The 20,148-nt window shown below is 48.5% G+C and overlaps 3 protein-coding genes across 3 annotated transcripts; 2 read left to right on the top strand and 1 right to left on the bottom strand.

Moving 5' to 3' along the window:
• Positions 1 to 12,736: 12,736 nt before the first annotated feature.
• CDEST_06158 (Putative cytochrome P450) lies at positions 12,737 to 14,400 on the top strand (the record flags this gene model as incomplete). The annotated part of the gene is made up of 2 exons (XM_062922317.1): positions 12,737 to 13,831; positions 13,888 to 14,400. 2 exons carry the CDS (start codon positions 12,737 to 12,739, stop codon positions 14,398 to 14,400), a joined length of 1,608 nt encoding a protein of 535 aa, XP_062778368.1.
• A 349-nt stretch (positions 14,401 to 14,749) lies between these two features.
• CDEST_06157 (Putative polyprenyl synthetase, isoprenoid synthase domain superfamily) lies at positions 14,750 to 17,508 on the bottom strand (the record flags this gene model as incomplete). The annotated part of the gene is made up of 8 exons (XM_062922316.1): positions 14,750 to 15,159; positions 15,224 to 15,284; positions 15,353 to 15,454; positions 15,540 to 15,703; positions 15,750 to 15,916; positions 15,984 to 16,770; positions 16,863 to 17,128; positions 17,194 to 17,508. 8 exons carry the CDS (start codon positions 17,506 to 17,508, stop codon positions 14,751 to 14,753), a joined length of 2,271 nt encoding a protein of 756 aa, XP_062778367.1. The 3' UTR covers position 14,750.
• Positions 17,509 to 18,311: 803 nt separating this feature from the next.
• On the top strand, positions 18,312 to 20,093 carry CDEST_06156 (Putative cytochrome P450; the record flags this gene model as incomplete). The annotated part of the gene is made up of 5 exons (XM_062922315.1): positions 18,312 to 18,680; positions 18,738 to 18,837; positions 18,890 to 18,958; positions 19,017 to 19,607; positions 19,666 to 20,093. The coding sequence occupies 5 exons, from the start codon at positions 18,312 to 18,314 to the stop codon at positions 20,091 to 20,093; spliced, it is 1,557 nt and encodes a 518-aa protein (XP_062778366.1).
• Positions 20,094 to 20,148: the final 55 nt, after the last annotated feature.

Here is a 20,148-nt window from a genome sequence, read left to right as displayed (position 1 = left end):
GGATAAGAAGAAGCACGGTAGGGGTTGGAAGGTCCTCGTGAAATGGACGGGTTGGGCGAAGCCGACGTGGGAACCACTCAGCCAGTTTCAGGACACAATAGCACTAGCTGAGTACGAAGAGAAACACGGCCCCCTTCGGAAGGGGAGGAGGGGGGTATTGTAACGGGCTGGGCCCGTATGAGGCCTTGCTGGATATCGCGGCCACGGGCGACCCCGGGTCAGGCCCACCACGGAATCCACGATGCCGACAATCCGATGGCCAGTGCGGCATGGGCCGCATGGCCCTGATCAGGCCGCTGCGAGGCGGAGATTTGTTGTTCTTCCCTTCTAATCCTCATCTGAGGATACTCGTAGTAGTCGCCATAGCCTGTTGCAAATACACACGCCTTGGACCGTTACAGATCCTTTAATAAGAGGAATCTTGTAATTATAAGGTCTATGTTCTAGTAAGCCTGTTTCTAACTTTAGGGCAAACAGCTTTTTATACTTCTAGTACTCCTCTAGAATAGCTAGGAGTAGATCTAATCCCTAATCTAATGTTGCTAGGGCTACTGTCTTAGGAGGCTGTATCTCCCTAAGATAGGTAATGTATTATATGTTCCTTATATTTCTTATGTTGTTAAGAGGTGCTTTAGGAGACTTATTTAAGGCCTAACTCTTGTAGTGCTGCTTAGTAACTAAATCTAACTATTAGAGTTAGCTAGTTCTCTAATCTATTTATAGGTTATGCTTCTATAACTATGTAATTCCTAGGATAATGTTAATATCTCCTATTTCTATAATATTAAATTAGAGTTCTTCTTTCTAGTTATAAACTTACAAAAGGAGATACACTATCTCTAAAACAATAAGTCTGCTACTATACTTAACTTGTTCTCCTTTAACTGTCTGTAATGCATACAGGCGTTCTTTTTTCTGCTATAGTATCTGTTGTTTATTTACTAATCTAGGTAAGATAAAGTTTCCTTAGGTGCTGCTATTAATAATTGCGTGCGTCTGTTGTCCTTAGATCTTAATGTCTAGGTTAAAATGTGCTACATTGTAGGTTGCATATAGGGTCTTGTAGTTTGTTGCTATATGTTGCCCTTTTGTTGTAGGCGTCTTTAGTTTTTTAACTATTAAGTCCCTTTCTTCTATGCCTTCTACTAGGCCTTTACTTTAGCTTTAGAGTAAATAAGGTATTTATTGTATTTACATTCTTACTATCCCTTATTGTTATTATAGTATAATATAGGGTATTTAGGGTCTAAGGTAAAAGTTGTAATGTTTCCTTCCTTATAGTATTGCATTATCTAGAATAGGAGTTGTCTGCATAAGTAGACATCTTAAATAGGTTCTTCTATATATTATTAAAGGTAGAAGTAGAACTTCTTTTTGCCTTTTCTATATGTCTTGCAGTTATTATCTAGACATTCTACCTAAAAGAGGTCTACATAGTCCTTGTAGTTAGGGTTTAGTAGGGGGTAGTCTTTAGGTATAAGTAGTGTAAGTAGATAGTTCTTCTTATATGCTATTCTATAAAACTAGACTAACTAGTTGTTATCCTTAGGGTAGATAATCTAGTATTCTTGTTGTTTTAGGGGTTTTAGGTTTTCTTCTTTAGAGCTAGATGTAATATAGGTTTTATAGTACTAACTAGGTGTAATCCTATAGTTAGGTGTATCTTCTAAATTATAGTCTAAGCTGTCTAGCCCTTGCAGGTAGTTGCTTGTAGTGCGTTTATACGCTTTTCTCTATTAGGGGGTCTATGTTTGTAGGTCTTAAGGGTTGTCTGCTGCAACTTGGTTAAGCGTAGTAATCTTAATCCCTCCTCCTGGTGTTACTAGTCCTTAGAGTGTAGGTCTCTTAACTCCTTTAAGTTGTCCTGCTTAGAGCATTTTGTTAAGTTGCTCCTTGATTTTGCGTGTAAGCTTCTAACTAAGGCCCCTGCGCATTATTGCAAGGGTCTTTAGTTGTTCTTAGGTTTTCTTTTCCTTAGAGGTATTATCTTTCTTAAGTCCTTTCCTTACGTTAGGGATCTTTTAGTAAATAGCAATCCTGCAGGCTTGTTATAAAACGTTAATACATTATTGTGTAACGGGCTGGGCCCGTATGAGGCCTTGCTGGATATCGCGGCCACGGGCGACCCCGGGTCAGGCCCACCACGGAATCCACGATGCCGACAATCCGATGGCCAGTGCGGCATGGGCCGCATGGCCCTGATCAGGCCGCTGCGAGGCGGAGATTTGTTGTTCTTCCCTTCTAATCCTCATCTGAGGATACTCGTAGTAGTCGCCATAGCCTGTTGCAAATACACACGCCTTGGACCGTTACATTATCCTCAGATCCCAAACACCAGGATCCTCTATACTAGACGGTCGGTTCGTCTAGTGAGGACGGCCAGAGTCTGCGCGATTAAGGACGTCGGAGCCTTTCTCTAGAAGTAGCGGTCTGGCGGAGGCTGGAGGACAGAGCCTCGTAGCTTAGTTGAAAAAGGGACCGTCAACCAAAATAGCTACAGAACCCGTGGACCCGATCAGAGTAGGACTGATCAGGAGTACCCCGTCTAGTCTCAACAGAACCACGTTGTGGTTGCGGGACAAAGGATAGACCGGAAGAGCCCCAGAGAACACAGTGTGTTGCGGGAGCTATCGACATGGAGGGCAATATGAATGCCGAACCATCTGAGAATCCACAGCAGCTGGTGCAGCTGATCAGTCAGCTGGCTGCCCAGCTACAGGAGATGCGAACCACCCAAGCGGCCGAACGAGAGGCCCACGGAGAGCAGATTCGACTGCTGCAGCAAGCCCTAGCCGCACCTAGGCACCCGACAACGACCCCAAACGAGACCCCTACAACGACTGCAACCTCCACCCCCCCTGATCAGGCTCAACCGATAACCGCGCTCCGAAGAAAACACCAGATACCCGACCCTCCGAAGTTCGATGGTACCCGTAAAAACTTCCGACGTTGGTTCTTGGAGATGAAAGGAAAGATCCGCCTAGATAGGAGAGCCTTTGACTGTGACGCTGATATATTTGGATATATATACGCCAGGCTGGATGGTACAGCTCAAGCAATGGCGTCAGCGTACTACGCTCAGGGTGGAGCAAACGGAGAAGAGTCGCCCGACCAGTTCATGAGCTACCTGGAAAGTTGCTATGGAGACCCAAACGCCAAGGCCAGGGCACTCAGCCGACTACGAACGCTCCGCCAGAAAGAGTACGAGAGCTTTGCTGTTTTCCTCCCTAAGTTCGAGAAGGAACTGGCCGAGAGCGGAGGAGGCGAATGGGTTGACGTTGTAAGAATCAACTACCTTGAAGGAGCCTTGAATGCGACCCTACGCAGCCACCTGATCAGCGTGGCTGATATCCCGGAATCTTACCCCGAGTACACCAGGCTCTTAATGAAGATCGGATCTCGCCTAGACAACCAGTCCTCTCAGGAACGCCAAGAGAGGCAGCGACGAAGGCTGTCTACCCCTGGTCAGGCAAAGCCTAAGTCCCCTACAAGACCACCTCACGACAAGATGGACTGGGAGCCTACCAAGGTCAGTAAGACCAAGGCCCCTGACCAGGGAGGGAAGAAGAGGGACGTAAGGACCAAAGACTTCCTGTGCTATAGGTGCAGGAGGCCAGGGCACCTCGCTCGGCACTGTGAGGACGTAGAAGAGAAACCTCCGAAGGCAAAGACTAAGAAGTCGAAAGTCAAGAAGTCCAAGACTAAGCTTGTTGCCGAGAGTAGCTCGGAGGAATCGAGCGAGACGGAGTCTGACCAGACCTCAGAAGACTCGGGAAAAGAGTAACTCCTGGCGAAAAGCGCCGCCAGGAGGTAGAAGCAAGAAAGGAGTGGCGGAGTGTTAGGAAGAACATGGATAGTGAGCCCTTTTATGTTAACATCGGAATCAATAACACCCATTACACCTACGCCTTGGTGGATAACGGGTGCCTCACTTACGCCACAATCAGCGACACCTACGCTACGAAACTCCGCTTGCCGCGTATCAGCATACCACCGAGAGCCCTCGAACAGGTCAACGTCACAGTGCCTGGGGCTATAGACACCGTCACGTACGCCAGCATCGACATCGACGGGTACAAGAGACGACGATTGTTCTTTTACGTCATCCCTGATCAGGAGGACGACGTGATCCTTGGACAATCCTGGATGAAAGACGATGATGTGGTCGTCCGCCCAGCAACCAACTCCCTGCATATTGGAGTAGCAAACCACACGGTACAAGGAAGGAAACCCGGGCAGGAGGATCACCGGTTTCCTCTACAGAAGCAGGCGGCATCAGTGTTCATGGCCCTGATCAGGCGCGAGAGACGGGAAAACCCGGCGGAAGGTACCGGTATGAGAATTTTTGCCGCAAGTATCGCGGATATCGAGAAAGCCTTGGCCCCTAAGAAGAAGACGGACCCAAGAGACAAGCTCCCTAAACACTATCACCAGTTCCTTCCGGTCTTTGACCGTAATCAGGCCGAGAAGCTTCCGCCGCACAGGAAGGGGATAGACCACGAGATCCCCCTGGAAAAAGACAACAACGGCCGAGAGCATCAAGCCCCCTGGGGACCACTATACGGTATGTCCAGGGAGGAACTGATAGTGCTGCGGAAGACCCTTACCGACCTGCTGGACAAAGGGTTCATTAGAGCTAGCAGCTCCTCGGCCTCCGCCCCCGTACTTTTCGTGAAGAAGCCTGGCGGAGGCCTGAGATTCTGTGTTGACTACCGAGGTCTGAACGCAATCACGAAGAAGGATCGATACCCTCTCCCCCTGATCAGCGAGACGCTGAGGGCGGTATCACAAGCCAAGTGGTTAACAAAGCTAGACGTTATTGCAGCCTTCCATAAGATCAGGATAAAGGCAGGGGAGGAATGGAAGACTGCATTCCGCACCCGGTACGGCCTGTACGAATGGATGGTCACACCCTTCGGGTTAACTGGGGCCCCGGCGACCTTTCAGCGATACATCAATCACACGTTGAGGGACTACCTTGATGAGTTCTGTTCTGCCTATATCGACGACATTCTGATCTACTCGAGCGGATCGCTCGCAGATCACCGAAGCAAGGTTAAGAAGGTCCTGATCAGATTGCAGGAGGCAGGGTTACAGATCGATATCGACAAATGCGACTTCGAGGCAAAAAGCGTGAAATACCTCGGATTCATTGTCGAGGTAGGAAGGGGTCTAAGAGTCGACCCTGAGAAAGTCAAGGCTATACAGCTATGGGAAACGCCCCGATCAGTAAGGGGAGTCCGATCCTTTGTGGGGTTTGCCAACTATTACCGACAGTTCATACCCCAATTCTCAGCCGTCGCCCGACCCCTCACTGCCCTGACGAAGAAGGACACCCCGTTCGTATGGTCTGAAGAGTGCCAGGACGCCTTTGAGGACCTAAAGGCCCGTCTGATCAGTGCGCCGGTACTAGCGCACTGGGATCCAGAACGAAAAACCGTACTAGAGACGGATTCCTCCGGATATGTGATCGGAGGTACACTCTCTCAGTACGATGAAGAGGGTCTACTACGTCCAGTAGCGTTCTTCTCGAAGAAGAATCTCCCCGCGGAATGCAACTACCCTATTCACGACAAGGAGTTGCTTGCCATAATACGGTGCTTAGAGCACTGGGACGCAGAGCTCAGAAGCGTCCGAGAATTCACCATCGTCACAGACCACCTCAACCTTAAGTACTTTACTACAAAGCGACAACTGACCGAACGTCAAGTTAGATGGGCAGAGACACTGTCTAAGTACAACTTCACTATCCAGTATAGGCCCGGGAAGCTAGCCGTTACCCCTGACGCACTGTCGAGAAGGGAGCAGGATATGCCCCTAGGGGAAGAGGACGACAGGTTGAAAGGACGAGAGTTACAGCTGTTGAAAGAAGGACGGAAGAGCCTTCGCGTAAACCGCGCCGCAGTACTGAGCCTGGGGCCGAGGTGCCCTGATCAGACCAAGACGACCATCAGGGCCGGTTTTGTATCAAGCGGGGACGCTGATGGAGGAAGCGACGAGTCTCCTAAATGGACTGAGCCACCAGTGAACCCCTTCGAAGACGACCCTTTGAAGAGCCTGTGGGACGTTGGGTTAGAGAACAACAACCGGTACTACTTGATCAGGGACGCTGTACAGCAAGGAGCCAAACAGCTGCCCTCTACGTGGGGAATCCCTATCATGCTGTCGGAGTGCACAGTCGACGGAAAACGCCGGCTTTGCTGGAGGGACAGGATATGGGTCCCGCATTACGAGCCTTTGCGAACGCGGCTGATTCAGAGCATTCACGACTCCGTGTTATCAGGGCACCCGGGCAGAGATGTGCTTAAGTCCCTGATCAGTCGGACGTTCCACTGGCCAGGGCTGTCTCAGGACGTCCGGCAATTCACCCGCAACTGCGACGTTTGTGGACGAGGCAACGTCTGGAGAGAGAAGCGCAGAGGGCTTCTTAAACCGTTACCGATACCCGAGCGATTTTGGGCAGAGATATCGCTCGACTTTATTACCGACTTACCTACAACGAGGAAGAAGAACAAGAACCTCTTGGTTATTACGGACAGGCTGTCTAAGAACGTTATACTGGAGCCTATGTGGGAAATTTCGTCCGAAGCAACAGCGAACACTCTTGCTACTGCCTTGATCAGACACCACGGAACCCCCAGAGCAATAGTGACTGATCGAGGGACACAATTTGTCAGTCAGACGTGGAGGCGCCTGTGTCAGCTCCTCAGAATCAAACAGAGACTCTCTACAGCCTACCATCCGGAGACTGACGGAGCCACGGAGAGAGCTAACCAAGTAGTAGAGACCTACTTGCGGGCCTTCTGCTCGTATGCTCAGGATGATTGGGACGAATTGTCCCTAGTGGCAATGATGGCTATTAACAACCGACCGGCGACATCTACAGGGATGAGTCCGTTCTTTGCCACCCACGGATACGACATCGACCTGATCAGGGTGGACGAGCCATTGAGAACGGACGACAGCACCCCTATCGCGAAAGCTGAAGGATTTGTGCAGAGATTGAAGGACGCTACGGAATGGGCCCAAGCCGCCATGGCCACGGCTCAAGAGCGACAAGAACTGTACGCCAACGCGAGGCGACAGCCGTCCGATCAGTTCAAACCGGGCGACAAAGTCTGGCTCAGGTTAACGAATGTGAAATCAGACAGGCCCTCAAAGAAACTGGACTGGGTGAACGCCAAGTATACGGTTCAGGAGACAGTCGGAACACACGCGTGCAGGTTAGACACGCCGCCTGGGATACATAACGTCTTCCACGTGTCCCTCCTGCGGCATGCCGGAAACGACCCTTTTCCATCGCAGGAACAGGACGATATACAACCCGCCGCCCTTGTGTCTGGACCTGATCAGGAGTACGAGGTCCAGGAGATACTGGATAAGAAGAAGCACGGTAGGGGTTGGAAGGTCCTCGTGAAATGGACGGGTTGGGCGAAGCCGACGTGGGAACCACTCAGCCAGTTTCAGGACACAATAGCACTAGCTGAGTACGAAGAGAAACACGGCCCCCTTCGGAAGGGGAGGAGGGGGGTATTGTAACGGGCTGGGCCCGTATGAGGCCTTGCTGGATATCGCGGCCACGGGCGACCCCGGGTCAGGCCCACCACGGAATCCACGATGCCGACAATCCGATGGCCAGTGCGGCATGGGCCGCATGGCCCTGATCAGGCCGCTGCGAGGCGGAGATTTGTTGTTCTTCCCTTCTAATCCTCATCTGAGGATACTCGTAGTAGTCGCCATAGCCTGTTGCAAATACACACGCCTTGGACCGTTACATATTGTTAGTATTCCTTAGGGGTTTTGTATATCCCTATCTTCTTGTAGCCTAACTAGGTTATAGCTAGAGTCTAAAGGGTCTTAAGGTACTATCCTAATTGTTTTTTGCTATCTTAGTAAGTAAGGCAGTTGTTATTGTAGCATGCAGTCTATAAGAGTAAGGCGTAGGGGATGTCTTTGTTAGCAATATTAATTTATTAGCCTTTCTTAGGTACTAGTTAGAACTGCTGTTTCTTAGGTTGTTAGTATTCTCTAGCTATATGTCTTAGCCTGTTGCAATTATAGCACTTAAAGTCTTATGCCTTGTTGTCTTTCTAGGCTACGCTAAGGTCTATAGGCCTGCTGTAGTATCTATAGGCAGTGCTGTTGCAATTTTGGTTGTTCTGCTAGTAGTTTCCTCTAGGGCGCTTAGCTTATCTATTGCGCTAAAGGTAATTCTACTAGAATTGTTATTAGGGTTGCTACTAGTACTTCTTAGCTAAGTTAGCTAGTGTTTACCTCTTACCTCTTTCTTTGCGTTGTTTGTAAAGGTAGTTGTTAATCTTAATAGCAAGTTTAGCATACTAAAGGAAGTCTTTTAGGCAATTAAGCTTAATAATCTTATCCTTAACTTTATCCTTTAAGTTACTATAGAACATAAAGATCTTAGTGTCTTTAGTAAGCTTAAGCTAAGCGCAAAGTCTTCTGAATTCTGCAGCGTAGGTAGTAGCAGACTTAGTCTAGTGTAGGTAAGCTAAGTCTCTTTCTGCTTATTGTAATTTATAGGATCCTAAAATAGGGATTTTAAGGCGTCTTTAAATCCTTAGAAATTAGCAAATATATCCCTAACTTTGCTAGAACAATAGTTAAAAGTCTTACTATTAAGGTATTCTTTTAGGAAAGGTTTAAACTATTAAAGGGCTTATCCTTACAAGAAAGTTGCAGCATAAATAACTCTTTTAGTTCTACTGCAAAAGTTTCCTTAATAGAAATTCTAATAGTTCTTAACTTAGATAAGGAATCCCTTAAGTGTTCCTAGGGTCTTATTGTAGGTAATAGGTAAGTTAAGCTTAAGTTTCTTACGTCTATCTATAGGGGTTTAGATAATGTTACCTATAGCTTAGAGGGTCTAAACCTCCTGCTAAAGGGATGTAGCTTAGTCTGCTTTATTCTTTAGAATTTTAGTTTATTCTATAAGTTTGTTAATAAGTTTCTAAGTAGTAGCTAGGTTGTTGTTGTTTTGTCCTAGCTTAGCGCAAATCTAGTTGTAGACTTTGCTAGTAAGAGAGACTTCTCTATTAGTGTTAGGTTAAAGTTTAGGTAGACAGAAGTCCTCTATAGTCTAGTTCTTAGCTAACTCCTAGGTAAGGTTCCAGGCTTGTTGCTAGCCCTAGGAGCTAGAGCTGGAAGTAGGAGTGTAATAAGTAGCTATTTTGTTAATACTATTTGTTAGCTTTGTAGGGTTAACTTACTAAATAAGAGCAATTAAAGTATTACAGTTAGCTTTCTGTAGTAGTATCTATTAGCAGAAGCTAAAGCAACAAAGCTAGGGAATAGTGCTATAAGTTGTGCTAAAAGGATTAGGTCTTTAGAGGATATAGTAATTAGTTATATACTTAATAAGGAGGTTGTAACGTTAGTTACTAGTAAAGGGTGCTAAGAGTATCTAAGGGGATAATTACAAAGTTAATTGCTAAAGAGCTATAGAAGTCTATCCTTAAGTTTATCTAAGTTTATCCTATATATAAGTCTTATATACCTATTGCTAAGGTTCTAGCTTACACTTATTTACTAGTAATCTAGGTGTTGTATAGAGTAATTACTTAAAGTAGGGCGCATAAGCGCTTACGTTATAATCAATTATGCTTATGCATAATTAGTTGCTTACTTCTTTATCTTTATGTAACCTTACATTATAGTTCTTCTGCGCTAGAGGAGTGCACCCTAGTTTCCTGTGTCTGCAGTGTATAACTTGTTTGTAACTGCTAGGTGCCCTGTAGGGGCATCCCCTGGTCCTGTTATGTTTGACGGGTCGTAACACGTAGATACCTATCCTTTAGCTTCTTTGCTTCTAGCTTGCCCTTAGCTGCCCTTAGACTGCCCTTTGTAGGCTTGATCTAATGGCCCTAGTGTTAATAGGAGCAGTAATAGGCTTATAAGGGGTTTAGCTATAGAGATAGGCTATAAGCTAGTATATTTCTAACTACTTTAGATGTTCTACATTATTAAGCCTGCTAGATAAGCCTTCTAATAACAGCCTATAAAGTTCCTCTTGCCTATAATAGTAGAATTATTCTACTAACTAAGGTATTTAAGCTCCTTCCTATAGGCTGCCTTTAGAGGGCTAAAGACTAACTAGTTAAGTAGCTAGAGGATATAGGAGGTGTGTAGTAGTAAGAATAATAGGTAGATGTTATTAATATAGCAGAGCTATATAAATTTAGTTGTTATATAACTCCTATAGCTATTAGCAACTAGCAGTCTAGCCTCCTCCTTACCCTAAGGGAGGGTCTAAGGGATAAAGACCTTCTGCAGCTATTTAACTGCAGTATTATCTGTAGTCTATCTATTCTCTATTGCAGTAAATTGCTATCCTTTATAAGGGCTAAAATCTAGAGGAAACTACTGCTGCTAGACTATCTTACCCTTATATATAATAAAGGGATCTAAGGCATAGCCTAGGGCAGAGATGCATTTAATAATAGATACCTATGCCCTTAATCTAGGCTGTTTCTTGCAGACAGACTTTATCTTAGATATCCCTAGCACTAGCCTATTAGATTCTTACCCCTTAAGGATACTAGTCTTATCTATGTTATATCTATTAGCTGATTTAATGCCCTTAATCTCTAGTATAGCAAGATACTTAAACTAATCCCTAATAACCTTAGTAGATGCTCTATTAATACATCTAGAGTCTATAGGGTAACTTCTCTAGACCTTAATTAATAGGTTTCTCCTTTTAAAGCCTTAGATCTATGCCTTTCCTAGAGGATCTATATCCCCTATAGTATAAAGGATCCTTTCTGCAAATACCTTTACCTGCTAATAGGTTAGAGCAAGCCTAAGGGCATGCTGGATTTGCACCTATTTAGCTAGCTTAGCCTCTTAGTTAGGGGAGAGCCTCTAAAAGTCGGAAAATGCTAATACCCTTGCTTAGGTGCCTTAGAGACGATTATAAAGGGTAGTAACTAGGATGCTATATTTGCAAGCTGCCCTCCTTAGGCTCTTGCTATTACAGACAGCTTAGATTGCCTAATTAACGTTATCTTTAGTATACTAGGTTATAAAGCATAAAGGAAGGTCTAGTAAAAAAATAAGGTTATTTGCATAAGGTATAGAAATGTTGTAATAGTTAGAAGTAGGAGGAAGTAGGAGGCTGGTGGTGGAGATAAGGCATTTTTAGGTGTTCCAAATGGGGGGGTGTTCCAAAAGTGGGTATGTGACGTTACTGAGCGGATTTCGAGGATAGAGTCCTAGAGTTGTTGTTCGGTTTACATAGGCTGTACACTGCGTGGAAAAGGGGTCAGGCAGTCTGTGAGACGTGAGAAAATGAGGAAATAGAGTGAGTTTGGGCTACACTTTGCTGTCTAATTTACCACCGTAGGCTTTCTCATTGCTACTCAACTTCATACTTGATCCTCAACGACCTTGGCCCTCCTCAGCACGTTGTATCCTAATAGTGACGAAGTTTTTCACACTTTCCTTCAGAGCTACCTGCTAATACGCCCCGGCTACTCATGAATCTAGTCTAGGCCATTAAACAGCTGCAGGCTAACACCAAGAACTGCAAGCTCACTGTTTTGGTAATTCTGCTGAGCAATAGTCCGACTTCTAGTCCTCAAAGGTGAAAAACAAATCTGTGTACTTAGGTCTCGGTTACACGTGTAACTCCAGAGAGCCCACTTCTCATCTCCAGCCCTAGATATATCTGAAGATTACCCTGCAGCTGCACTGCAATGTGCATAAAGATTCCCAGCATAATGTTCGAGTATTTACTGCAGCAGAGCCGCTGAACGCACACTTGCGTCTATTTGTATGGTTGCTATCTTCACACTCTTAGCCCAAAGTAGGTTGCTGGTCTTTAAAACACATCTAGTTCTTATCTTGTTGGTGCTATTTTCTATAAATATAAACCCTTGGGCCACTGGAATGCACTGGATATGCCGTCTTTCCCTGTCAAACCCGGGCAAATTGCCGAGACTCTGTTTTCCTTCCGTCGCCACAATGTCACCCGTCCATTCAAAGCAACGGCTAGTATAAACACCCATGACATTACTTTCAGCCACTTGAAAACGACAAGGAGAAGCCATCTTGTGTTGCCATATCAGGCAAAATGGGCCAGATTTTGCCAATGTCTACCCACCTGACCGACAGACCAAGGTTGACTACACAAGCTGTATGACTGGCCACGGTGACTTTCACAAGCCTATCAACGCACGCAGTAAGGCTTGAGCGGTATTGGTTGGGCTTAATGCCTGATCCCGTCTCGCATCCTTGCCGAGTCGGATTCTTTTTGCTGAATGGAGGTGTACTGACCCCGCGGCCCATGCCAATGGGTTGTACCGATCGTCACGACTCTTCGTCGAATTCGTTGTGCGGGCGCCGTTTTTACCTGCAAGGCGCTCGAAATATTGCCTGCCAGCCTGCCAGCCTACCTTGAGTTGCATAGTTGGTCTGTCCTTGTGTACCACTCGCGGGCGGGGGGATTGGAGTTGGCCAGTCAAACTCAACCATCCCCGTGATGGGCCGCAGGATATGCAGTGGAACACTCAATGTCTTGCTTGGCGTTGTTGTACAATGAATGCCGGAGACAAGTGATCAAGAGGCAGAGAACTGAAGCGGCGAAGGAAAACCGTTGAGCATAAAAGCCGGACGGAAGACGTCGTCTTCGTTCCCTTTCAATGCAATAAAACATCGCCCTTCGGCATAGACTTTGTTTGTCATTGATTCCAACACCACTGCAAAGGTTACAGACATCATGTGGATCATCTCCCTGCTCTGGTATCCAATTCTCCCAGCTGTCGCAGCGGCTGTTCTCGTCTTCATCTTTGGAAGTTGGGTTCTCTCAACCAGGAGGCCAAAAGACTTCCCACCAGGCCCTCCTCCAGCTCTGTTCATGGGCAATGTGCTGCAACTGCCGTCGGAGAAAACTTTCCTCAAGTTCCACGAGTGGAAGAAGACGTACGGCGACATCGTCGGTATCAAGATTGGAGCTGACAACTATGTCATCCTGTCGAGCGCCGAACATGGGCGGGAGCTCTACGAAAAGCGCGGCGCGATATACTCGGATCGACAGCAGCCGTACATCACCTCACAAATCATCAACCCGGGAACGCTTCTGTTCATGAAAAACGACCACAACATCAAAAAGACGCGGACGGCTTTGAGACATCTCGTTGGACCTGCTGAGCTGCAACGTGCTATGACAGTGCAGACCGCGCATTCCGCGGTCCTGATGAAACGCATCATGGAAGACCCAAAGAGCTTTCACGAGCATTTGAAGCAATGGGCTCTGGCCACACCTCTCTCCATTCTCAGCGGACAGGCTGTTTCGGAGAGTGGCGTACTTTCGACAGACGACTACTTCAAGGTGCAGGACACTTGGCTCAGGTTCATCACGCCCGCCCAAGCGCCTCCTGTTGACCTTTTCCCTGTCTTGAAGTACATCCCCAAGTTTCTCGCCGCTTGGAGGCGAGAGGCAGATGATCTGCATCTGGCCATGAAAAGATACAGGTACCACATGCTCAACGGCGCCAAAGCCCAGCACTCGAGTATTACTCAGGGTGTGAGAGGCCCCGAGAACGAGTCAATCATGACGAAGCTCATCATGGAGGGTGAGAGGTCGAAGTGTTCGAAATTCGGGGACCATGAGCTGGCTCTCTTCGGCGCCGGCGTGTTGGATGCCGCTGTTGATACCCTCATTGCCACGGCCAGCAGCATGCTGCTCATCCTAGGCGCATACCCTGATGTGCAGAAGCGAATCCAGGCCGAGGTAGACTCGATCTGGCAGGATGAATCACCAGGACCAGAAGACCTTGACAAGGCGGTCTATTTGAGGGCTTGCTTGATAGAAGTAAGCCGATCATCGTCTCCACGCATTGATTGGACAAGAGAAGCTAACATCCGCAGGCCATACGCTGGCGCCCAGCAGTCCCGTCAGGGCTTCCAAGGGTGCTCGCCCGAGACGACACCTACCGCGGCTTCAAGTTTCCCAAAGGAACCACATTCCTACTGCACACGTGGTCCATCCATATGGACGAAGAGTGGTATGACGCGCCCGAAGAGTTCAGACCCGAGCGATACCTGGACAACGAGTGGGGGGTCAAGCCGTCGATGCGGGAAGCCGCCAAGAGGCAGAACCGCCATCCGACCTACAACTTCGGTATCGGCCGGCGCGTGTGTCCCGGACTGGTCTATGCCGAGAACCAAGCCCTGATCACCATTGCCAAGCTGACATGGGGGTTTGACGTCATCCCGAAGGGGCCTCTGGACACGCGCGTCGAGACTGGGTTTCACGACGGGCTGGTGATGGGGGTCTCGCACGTTGATGTTGACATTCTTCCCCGAAGCGAAGAGAGAAAGGGCAAAATATTGGAGGCTAGTTCGAGGGCGGAGACGGTGGTTGCTGCTTGGGTTAGCTGAAAGCAACCCTGACTTGATACTCCTTTATGGTTATCCTCTTTCATTATTGTGAGCATGGTGAATGCTATGCCGGCATCGACACCGTGGACCTTAGTACGGGGCAAGGACTTTCATTTAATACAGCAAGAAATCATTTGATCTCAATACGATGAGATTGATCATTTGACATGGGCCTATATTGAATTTCACACATATGAAGGAGCTGGGCAAGGCTGGGCTGCACCGGTGGCGATTGACAAACGTAAAAGTCCTCTTGAAATGTGTTTGGCCCATCAGCGGAAAAGGATGATAAGGCTTTTGAGATGCTTACAAAACGAATACGAAACCAAACCTCACTTGGTATTCCCACGTCATGATATCCATAGCTTCCTCAGAACCATCTCCAACATTGGGTTCTTGGAGCCGAAATCGCGCTCTAGCCCCCTCAGCTCCGTGATAAGGTCCTCCTGCATCGTCTGAAGCAAAGCGTGTGTAGTTTCCAGAGCACCGGACTTCCTCATCTCGGTGAGGATGAACTGTTTCATCTCCATCGACATTGGCCCGGGCTTCTTGTGCTTCATGATGCCCATGATTTCGGGTCTCGTCCGCATCCTCTGGAGAGTAAGAATCATTGGCAAGGATATCTTCCCCTCGTCAAGATCTTCAGCGAAGCCCTTCTGTTTGGCATACTGATCCGAAACAAGGTTTTGGTAGTCATCTCTGATTTGGAAATACAGGCTGAGCTGACGGACGAATGGCCTCGGATCAAGGTTGCGGACGCTGGCAGAATTGAAGTCAGCCGATTTGCCGATAGATTGTCGGAAGAAAAGGTGGCAGAACTTACTCGTCCCTGGTTGACTCCGCCTGGAGAAGGCGAACGCATAGCCGGAAGAGACCTCCGGTTTCTAGACAAGCAATGTATGTCAGCACATGAATCATCCGACAACTGTCAAACGGGTCAGGTAGGTCTCACTGTTTTCAATCATCTCCATGTACTCTTCAGTGGAAGGGCACTCGACCTGGTACTTCCAGAAGAGATCTTCGCTTTGTCCCAAAAAGAGATTTTCAAGCTCCTCTACAAGAGGCAGCTCTCAGTCGTTAGCTCCGCACCTTTGCACAGTTTCGGAACAATGTTTCTGCAGAGAGAGAGCTGCACTTACCGCTTAGGATGTCTAACTTCATCGGGCTGCGAAGCTTTTGGATCTCTACCAATACCATGACAACCATGTAGTTGGCCGCGTTGATGCATTGGGCCGTTCCGTATATCGTATGTGCGGCAGGGCTGCCTCTCCTGAGCGTGGAGTCATCCTCTATGTCGTCCAATCTAAACGTACCCTCTGTCAGTATTTCCGTCCTCGATCGTCAGAGACATTTCAACTTGCATGAGCGAGGAGTCGTGGAGCATGCTTATGACTGTCTTGATTGAAAGCAACGAGTCATCGGGGACTTTCAACCACCAGTTGAGGGCGTCGATGAACGTGTCCCGGACGCCTTTGGATGGCAAAGAGGCGATGTACTTGAACGGTGCCATGACAGGCTTATTAAAGAGTGTGTGGTTAGGTCTCTCGATTATTCTAACCAAATACGCAGTGCGAAGTACTTACATGATCTGGAGCAGCCGCTACGCGGGAGGCATATGTCGAGAGGTCTGAACCATCGGGCAGAAGCGCCTTGGTTCGCTTGTAATCCTTCTCGGAGGGACAAGCAATGATGTTTCGACTGTCGCAGGTAGCCTCGATGGCTGCCAAATCGCCAGTGCTGTGGCTTTTGTTTTCGCACGCGGACAAAGACGAGCCTGATGACGATGCCGAAGAAGAACTGGATGTGATCGAAGCAACCTCCAGCAGCGCGAGTTGTTTTTCGATCTCGTCCGACACCGAAAGCAATGTTTCCGGTTCCTCCTTCACGACCTTGTTGTTCTCACTCGCGTATCGGAGCATTCCATCCACAAATTCCACTGGCGGCTGCTGGAGATCTGACTTCGACGGGTATCTGGACGTGAAGACACTCCACAGCTCTGAGCCTGACACCGCCTGTTGCGCATTCGCAATGTACCGCTCCTGGTTCTCCGGCAAGCTTCCACCTTCTCGCTCCCGCAGAGCTTCGACAAGGCGGAGGTGCTTATCCTCTAGCTCAGCTTGTTTGTCGGCCAGAGCCTGGAATGCCTCGGACTCGGAATAACCAGAATGTCGCATGAGTACGGCCACGGCATTGAACGGCGGGTTGGAGCCCGGCGTTTCGAGATGACATTTAATCTCCTTGGGCCAACTGTAGAGATCGTTGACTATTGTGATGGCGTATTTAGCCAGGTCCGTGGCCTTGCGAAGCTTCTCTTTCTCGGCGCGAGAAATCCTTACCCCCGTACCGAAGCAGGCCATGTCTTCTGTCACACTATCGTCCATGTAAGCAAACGTGTAGCAATGGTCAAAGCTTTATCAACGGGACATCCCCAATAGCGACTGGGGGCCGTGTGGAGTACCTACTCAAGTCCCGAGTTTATGCTTCGCACGGGGAGATAGTCATCCAGGGTCTTGAGATCGTCCGGAGCGAACGTAGCAACGTCGAGTCCTTGGCTGTAAGAAGACATGATATCCAGGGCAAACTCCTGGTCGAGACTGAAAAGCTCCAGCATAAAGCCTGCTTGGAGCTGTTTGGCCTTGAAGGCGGAGGAACTGGATGGCGTGGGCAAAGCACTGGGAGACGAGAACCCTCGGATTGCGCTCTGGATGCCATCATTGACTTCTTGAATCTGGGGAAACAAAATGAGTGTGGGGCTCTTTCTGAGCTTCCGGCTCGCTGAAATGTTGACTTTACCTCTTCTTTCTTTGCGGAGTCGTAGTAGTCGTCATTCAAGATGGTGAAATCCGCAAAACGCGTAATGGCGGCCAGTCGGTCAGGAAGGCAGTTTGCAATGGTGAGGGCCATGGGGTGCACCAGTCCCAGGCCGGGGATTTCAGCCAACGTTTTGGACTTGATGTTTGTAGACATGGCCTGGTTGTACTCGTGTTCCGTTTCTTTCGCTGCCTCTACACACTTATCATAACTCTGGTGTATGTATGCTGGGAACTTCGATCGAGACCCCGATGATGCGACAACAGCCTCAGGTACGGGTCTCGAAAAGGAAGCCATGGCGTCAGTATTTCCTGAAGCAACGTTTCTGAATCGTGGAAGGATGGTCTCGAGGTGAATAGCTACATGAAAACCATATGCGTTCAGAGGGGATTCTCACCATTACTTATCAATCTTCTACATTACTACGAACTGAAACTGTCCAGCCTGAACGTACATCATCGACCTGAATCAGAAGCATCTTTCTTGACCGTCTACAACGCATTGACCTCCATCACAGCATGGGGCCCATGGCATGACTCCGCTCCCCCACATCATGGTTATCCGCTGTTATATTCGCATGTTCCTCGCAGATGTGAGGCTTCACCGCAACTGGTCAAAGGCTTTGCAAATTTCGTCTGCGGATGACCACGACGTCGTGCTCGACTCGCCCCAAATACACCATGGGCTTGAATCCAGATTTGATGCGTCAGCCTCTCAAACTCTAATATCTTGTGGGATCGTGGATCACCTCTAATACCCTACCTGGCTGGTGTTCCTGTCGATCGTGGAAAGTCGAAGCAAGCGAAGCATCGCTGCACAGGGGGCGCTGAATGGGTCCTCTTGAGTGAAAATTCTCGGAAATTGCAGATCTTGGTGAGATTCCTGGACGACGGCGAAGTGATAGTGGATGCAACGAAAAGTTGTGCTCGCCAGCGAGGAACGAAGCGATCGGAACCCAAGGATGTACCTACCCGACGAAAGTTGGCCCAGACGTACAGAGTCCAGCTTTTGTATGCGTCCAAGCCGTCAGCAAAAGTTCTCGGTCTCTGACTCCCATCTGGATAGAGGTTCTTCTCGTCACCATTGGAACCGTCGTCAACATGTTGTTCCCCGATGTTCTGGGGACATTTCCCCTTCAAGCCCTTGTCTCTGGCCATTATGAACTATTGGTATGCCTTCTCACAGCTTCAGCGCTGCTCGTCGTCTATGCGGCCATGGGAGAGAGTTCTTGCGGCAGGGGTGGCTTTCCCATCGCCAATCCTACGCGTGTTTTCGAATTCTCCTCCATATTTCGTGTCGTCGCCTTCATACGATCGCCCAGGGACCTCCTCAGATCGTTCGCTGAGAGGTACCGCGACACGCCGTATTGGCTCAACATGGAACTGGGCAAAGTTCTTGTCTTGCCTGCCCATATGATCAACGAGATCCGCGTCAACCCCATAATGAGCAGCTTGGCTGCAATCCAGGAGGTGAGTCGCGCCGCCTAGGTTCAAGTCGAAGTGCGATGGAAGCTGACATTGCACAAGGTTCAGAATGGTTCTCTAAAAGGATTCGAGCCGATTGGCGACGTGCTCGACGATCAAATGCTCAAACTAGTGAAGGAGCATTTGACGACCAAGAACATGGGTATGTGCTTCGTCAGTGGGATACTGACGGATGCTAAACGGTGCTCATCTAGGGAAGATGATACCATCCATTTCCGAAGAGGTTTCCGACAGCCTGTCGCTCATTTTCTCCGACTCTTCTGGTAAGATCTGGGCACGGTGGAATTCACTGCTTGGTCGTGGCTGATTCTGTACGCATAGATTGGAAGGAGTTCCAACTAGGTGAACCCATCATTCGCCTCGTTGCCCGAACCTCATCGAGAGTCTTCGGAGGAAAGACCTTCTGTCGCAGTGAGGCTTGGCTTAAGGCCATGGCCAAGTACACGAAGCACTTCCTGCTTGCCAGTATCACCCTGAGGTTCTTCCCTACATGGAGCAAGTCCCTCGTCCAGTGGATACTCCCTCCTTGTTGGTTGCTGAGATCCAACCTTGTGAATTGCCGCCGGGTGATTGAACCGATTCTGGAGCAGCGCCAGGCCGAGGTTGAGCGCGCACAAGAGAACGGCGAGGACGTAGAGTATGCTTTTGACCAAGCATTGACCTCGCTCGATAGGGATATCGATATGGCCACAGCACACATCAGCTTAGCTATGGTTGCCATTCACACCACGGCAGACCTGCTCGAGAAGACAATGCTGGCCCTTGTTGAGCATGATGAACTCATGGAGCCACTGCGTCAGGAGGTCATGAGCGTCCTTAGTACCCATGGACTGAGCAATGCAGGATTGGCCGGGCTCACACTGATGGACAGTGTGCTCAAGGAGACCCAGAGAATGAACCCCGTCGCAAACAGTTCGTCTTCTGCACTCTTTTCCCTGATTGATACATGAATGCTGATTTCGAGTTTCAGGTTTTCTGAACCGCATTGCTCTCGAAGACTTTCAGCTGTCCAACGGCATGATTATCCCCAAAGGCACGCTTCTCGGCGTTGGCCCTACTCACATGTGGGACAATTCTTTTTACGAGAATGGCGACAAATTCGACGGCTATCGCTTCTTCCGAATGCGTGAGGACCCGGATAAACGGCAGCAGTCCTATTTGGTCAGCACCAGTCCGCATCATCTCGGCTTTGGCCACGGTTCGCACGCTTGTCCCGGCCGGTTTTTTGCCGCCAATGAGATCAAGATCATCTTGTGCCACCTGCTCCTCAAATACGAATGGAAGATACTGGGGGAAGGACCGCATATTATCAACCTGGGAGTATTGAACGCAGCGTACCCATGGACGAAATTGCAAATACGCAGGAGAGCGGAGACGTTGAATCTCGACGAGATTTGACTGGGCATTGACGGTATTGTCTTGGGCCGGTTATTTTAGATCACCATACACGATG

The sequence above is a fragment of the Colletotrichum destructivum genome, chromosome 4 (assembly GCF_034447905.1).
Source record: "Colletotrichum destructivum chromosome 4, complete sequence".
In the NCBI taxonomy this organism is placed as follows: domain Eukaryota; kingdom Fungi; phylum Ascomycota; class Sordariomycetes; order Glomerellales; family Glomerellaceae; genus Colletotrichum; species Colletotrichum destructivum.
This window is presented reverse-complemented; position numbering and strand designations above follow the sequence as displayed.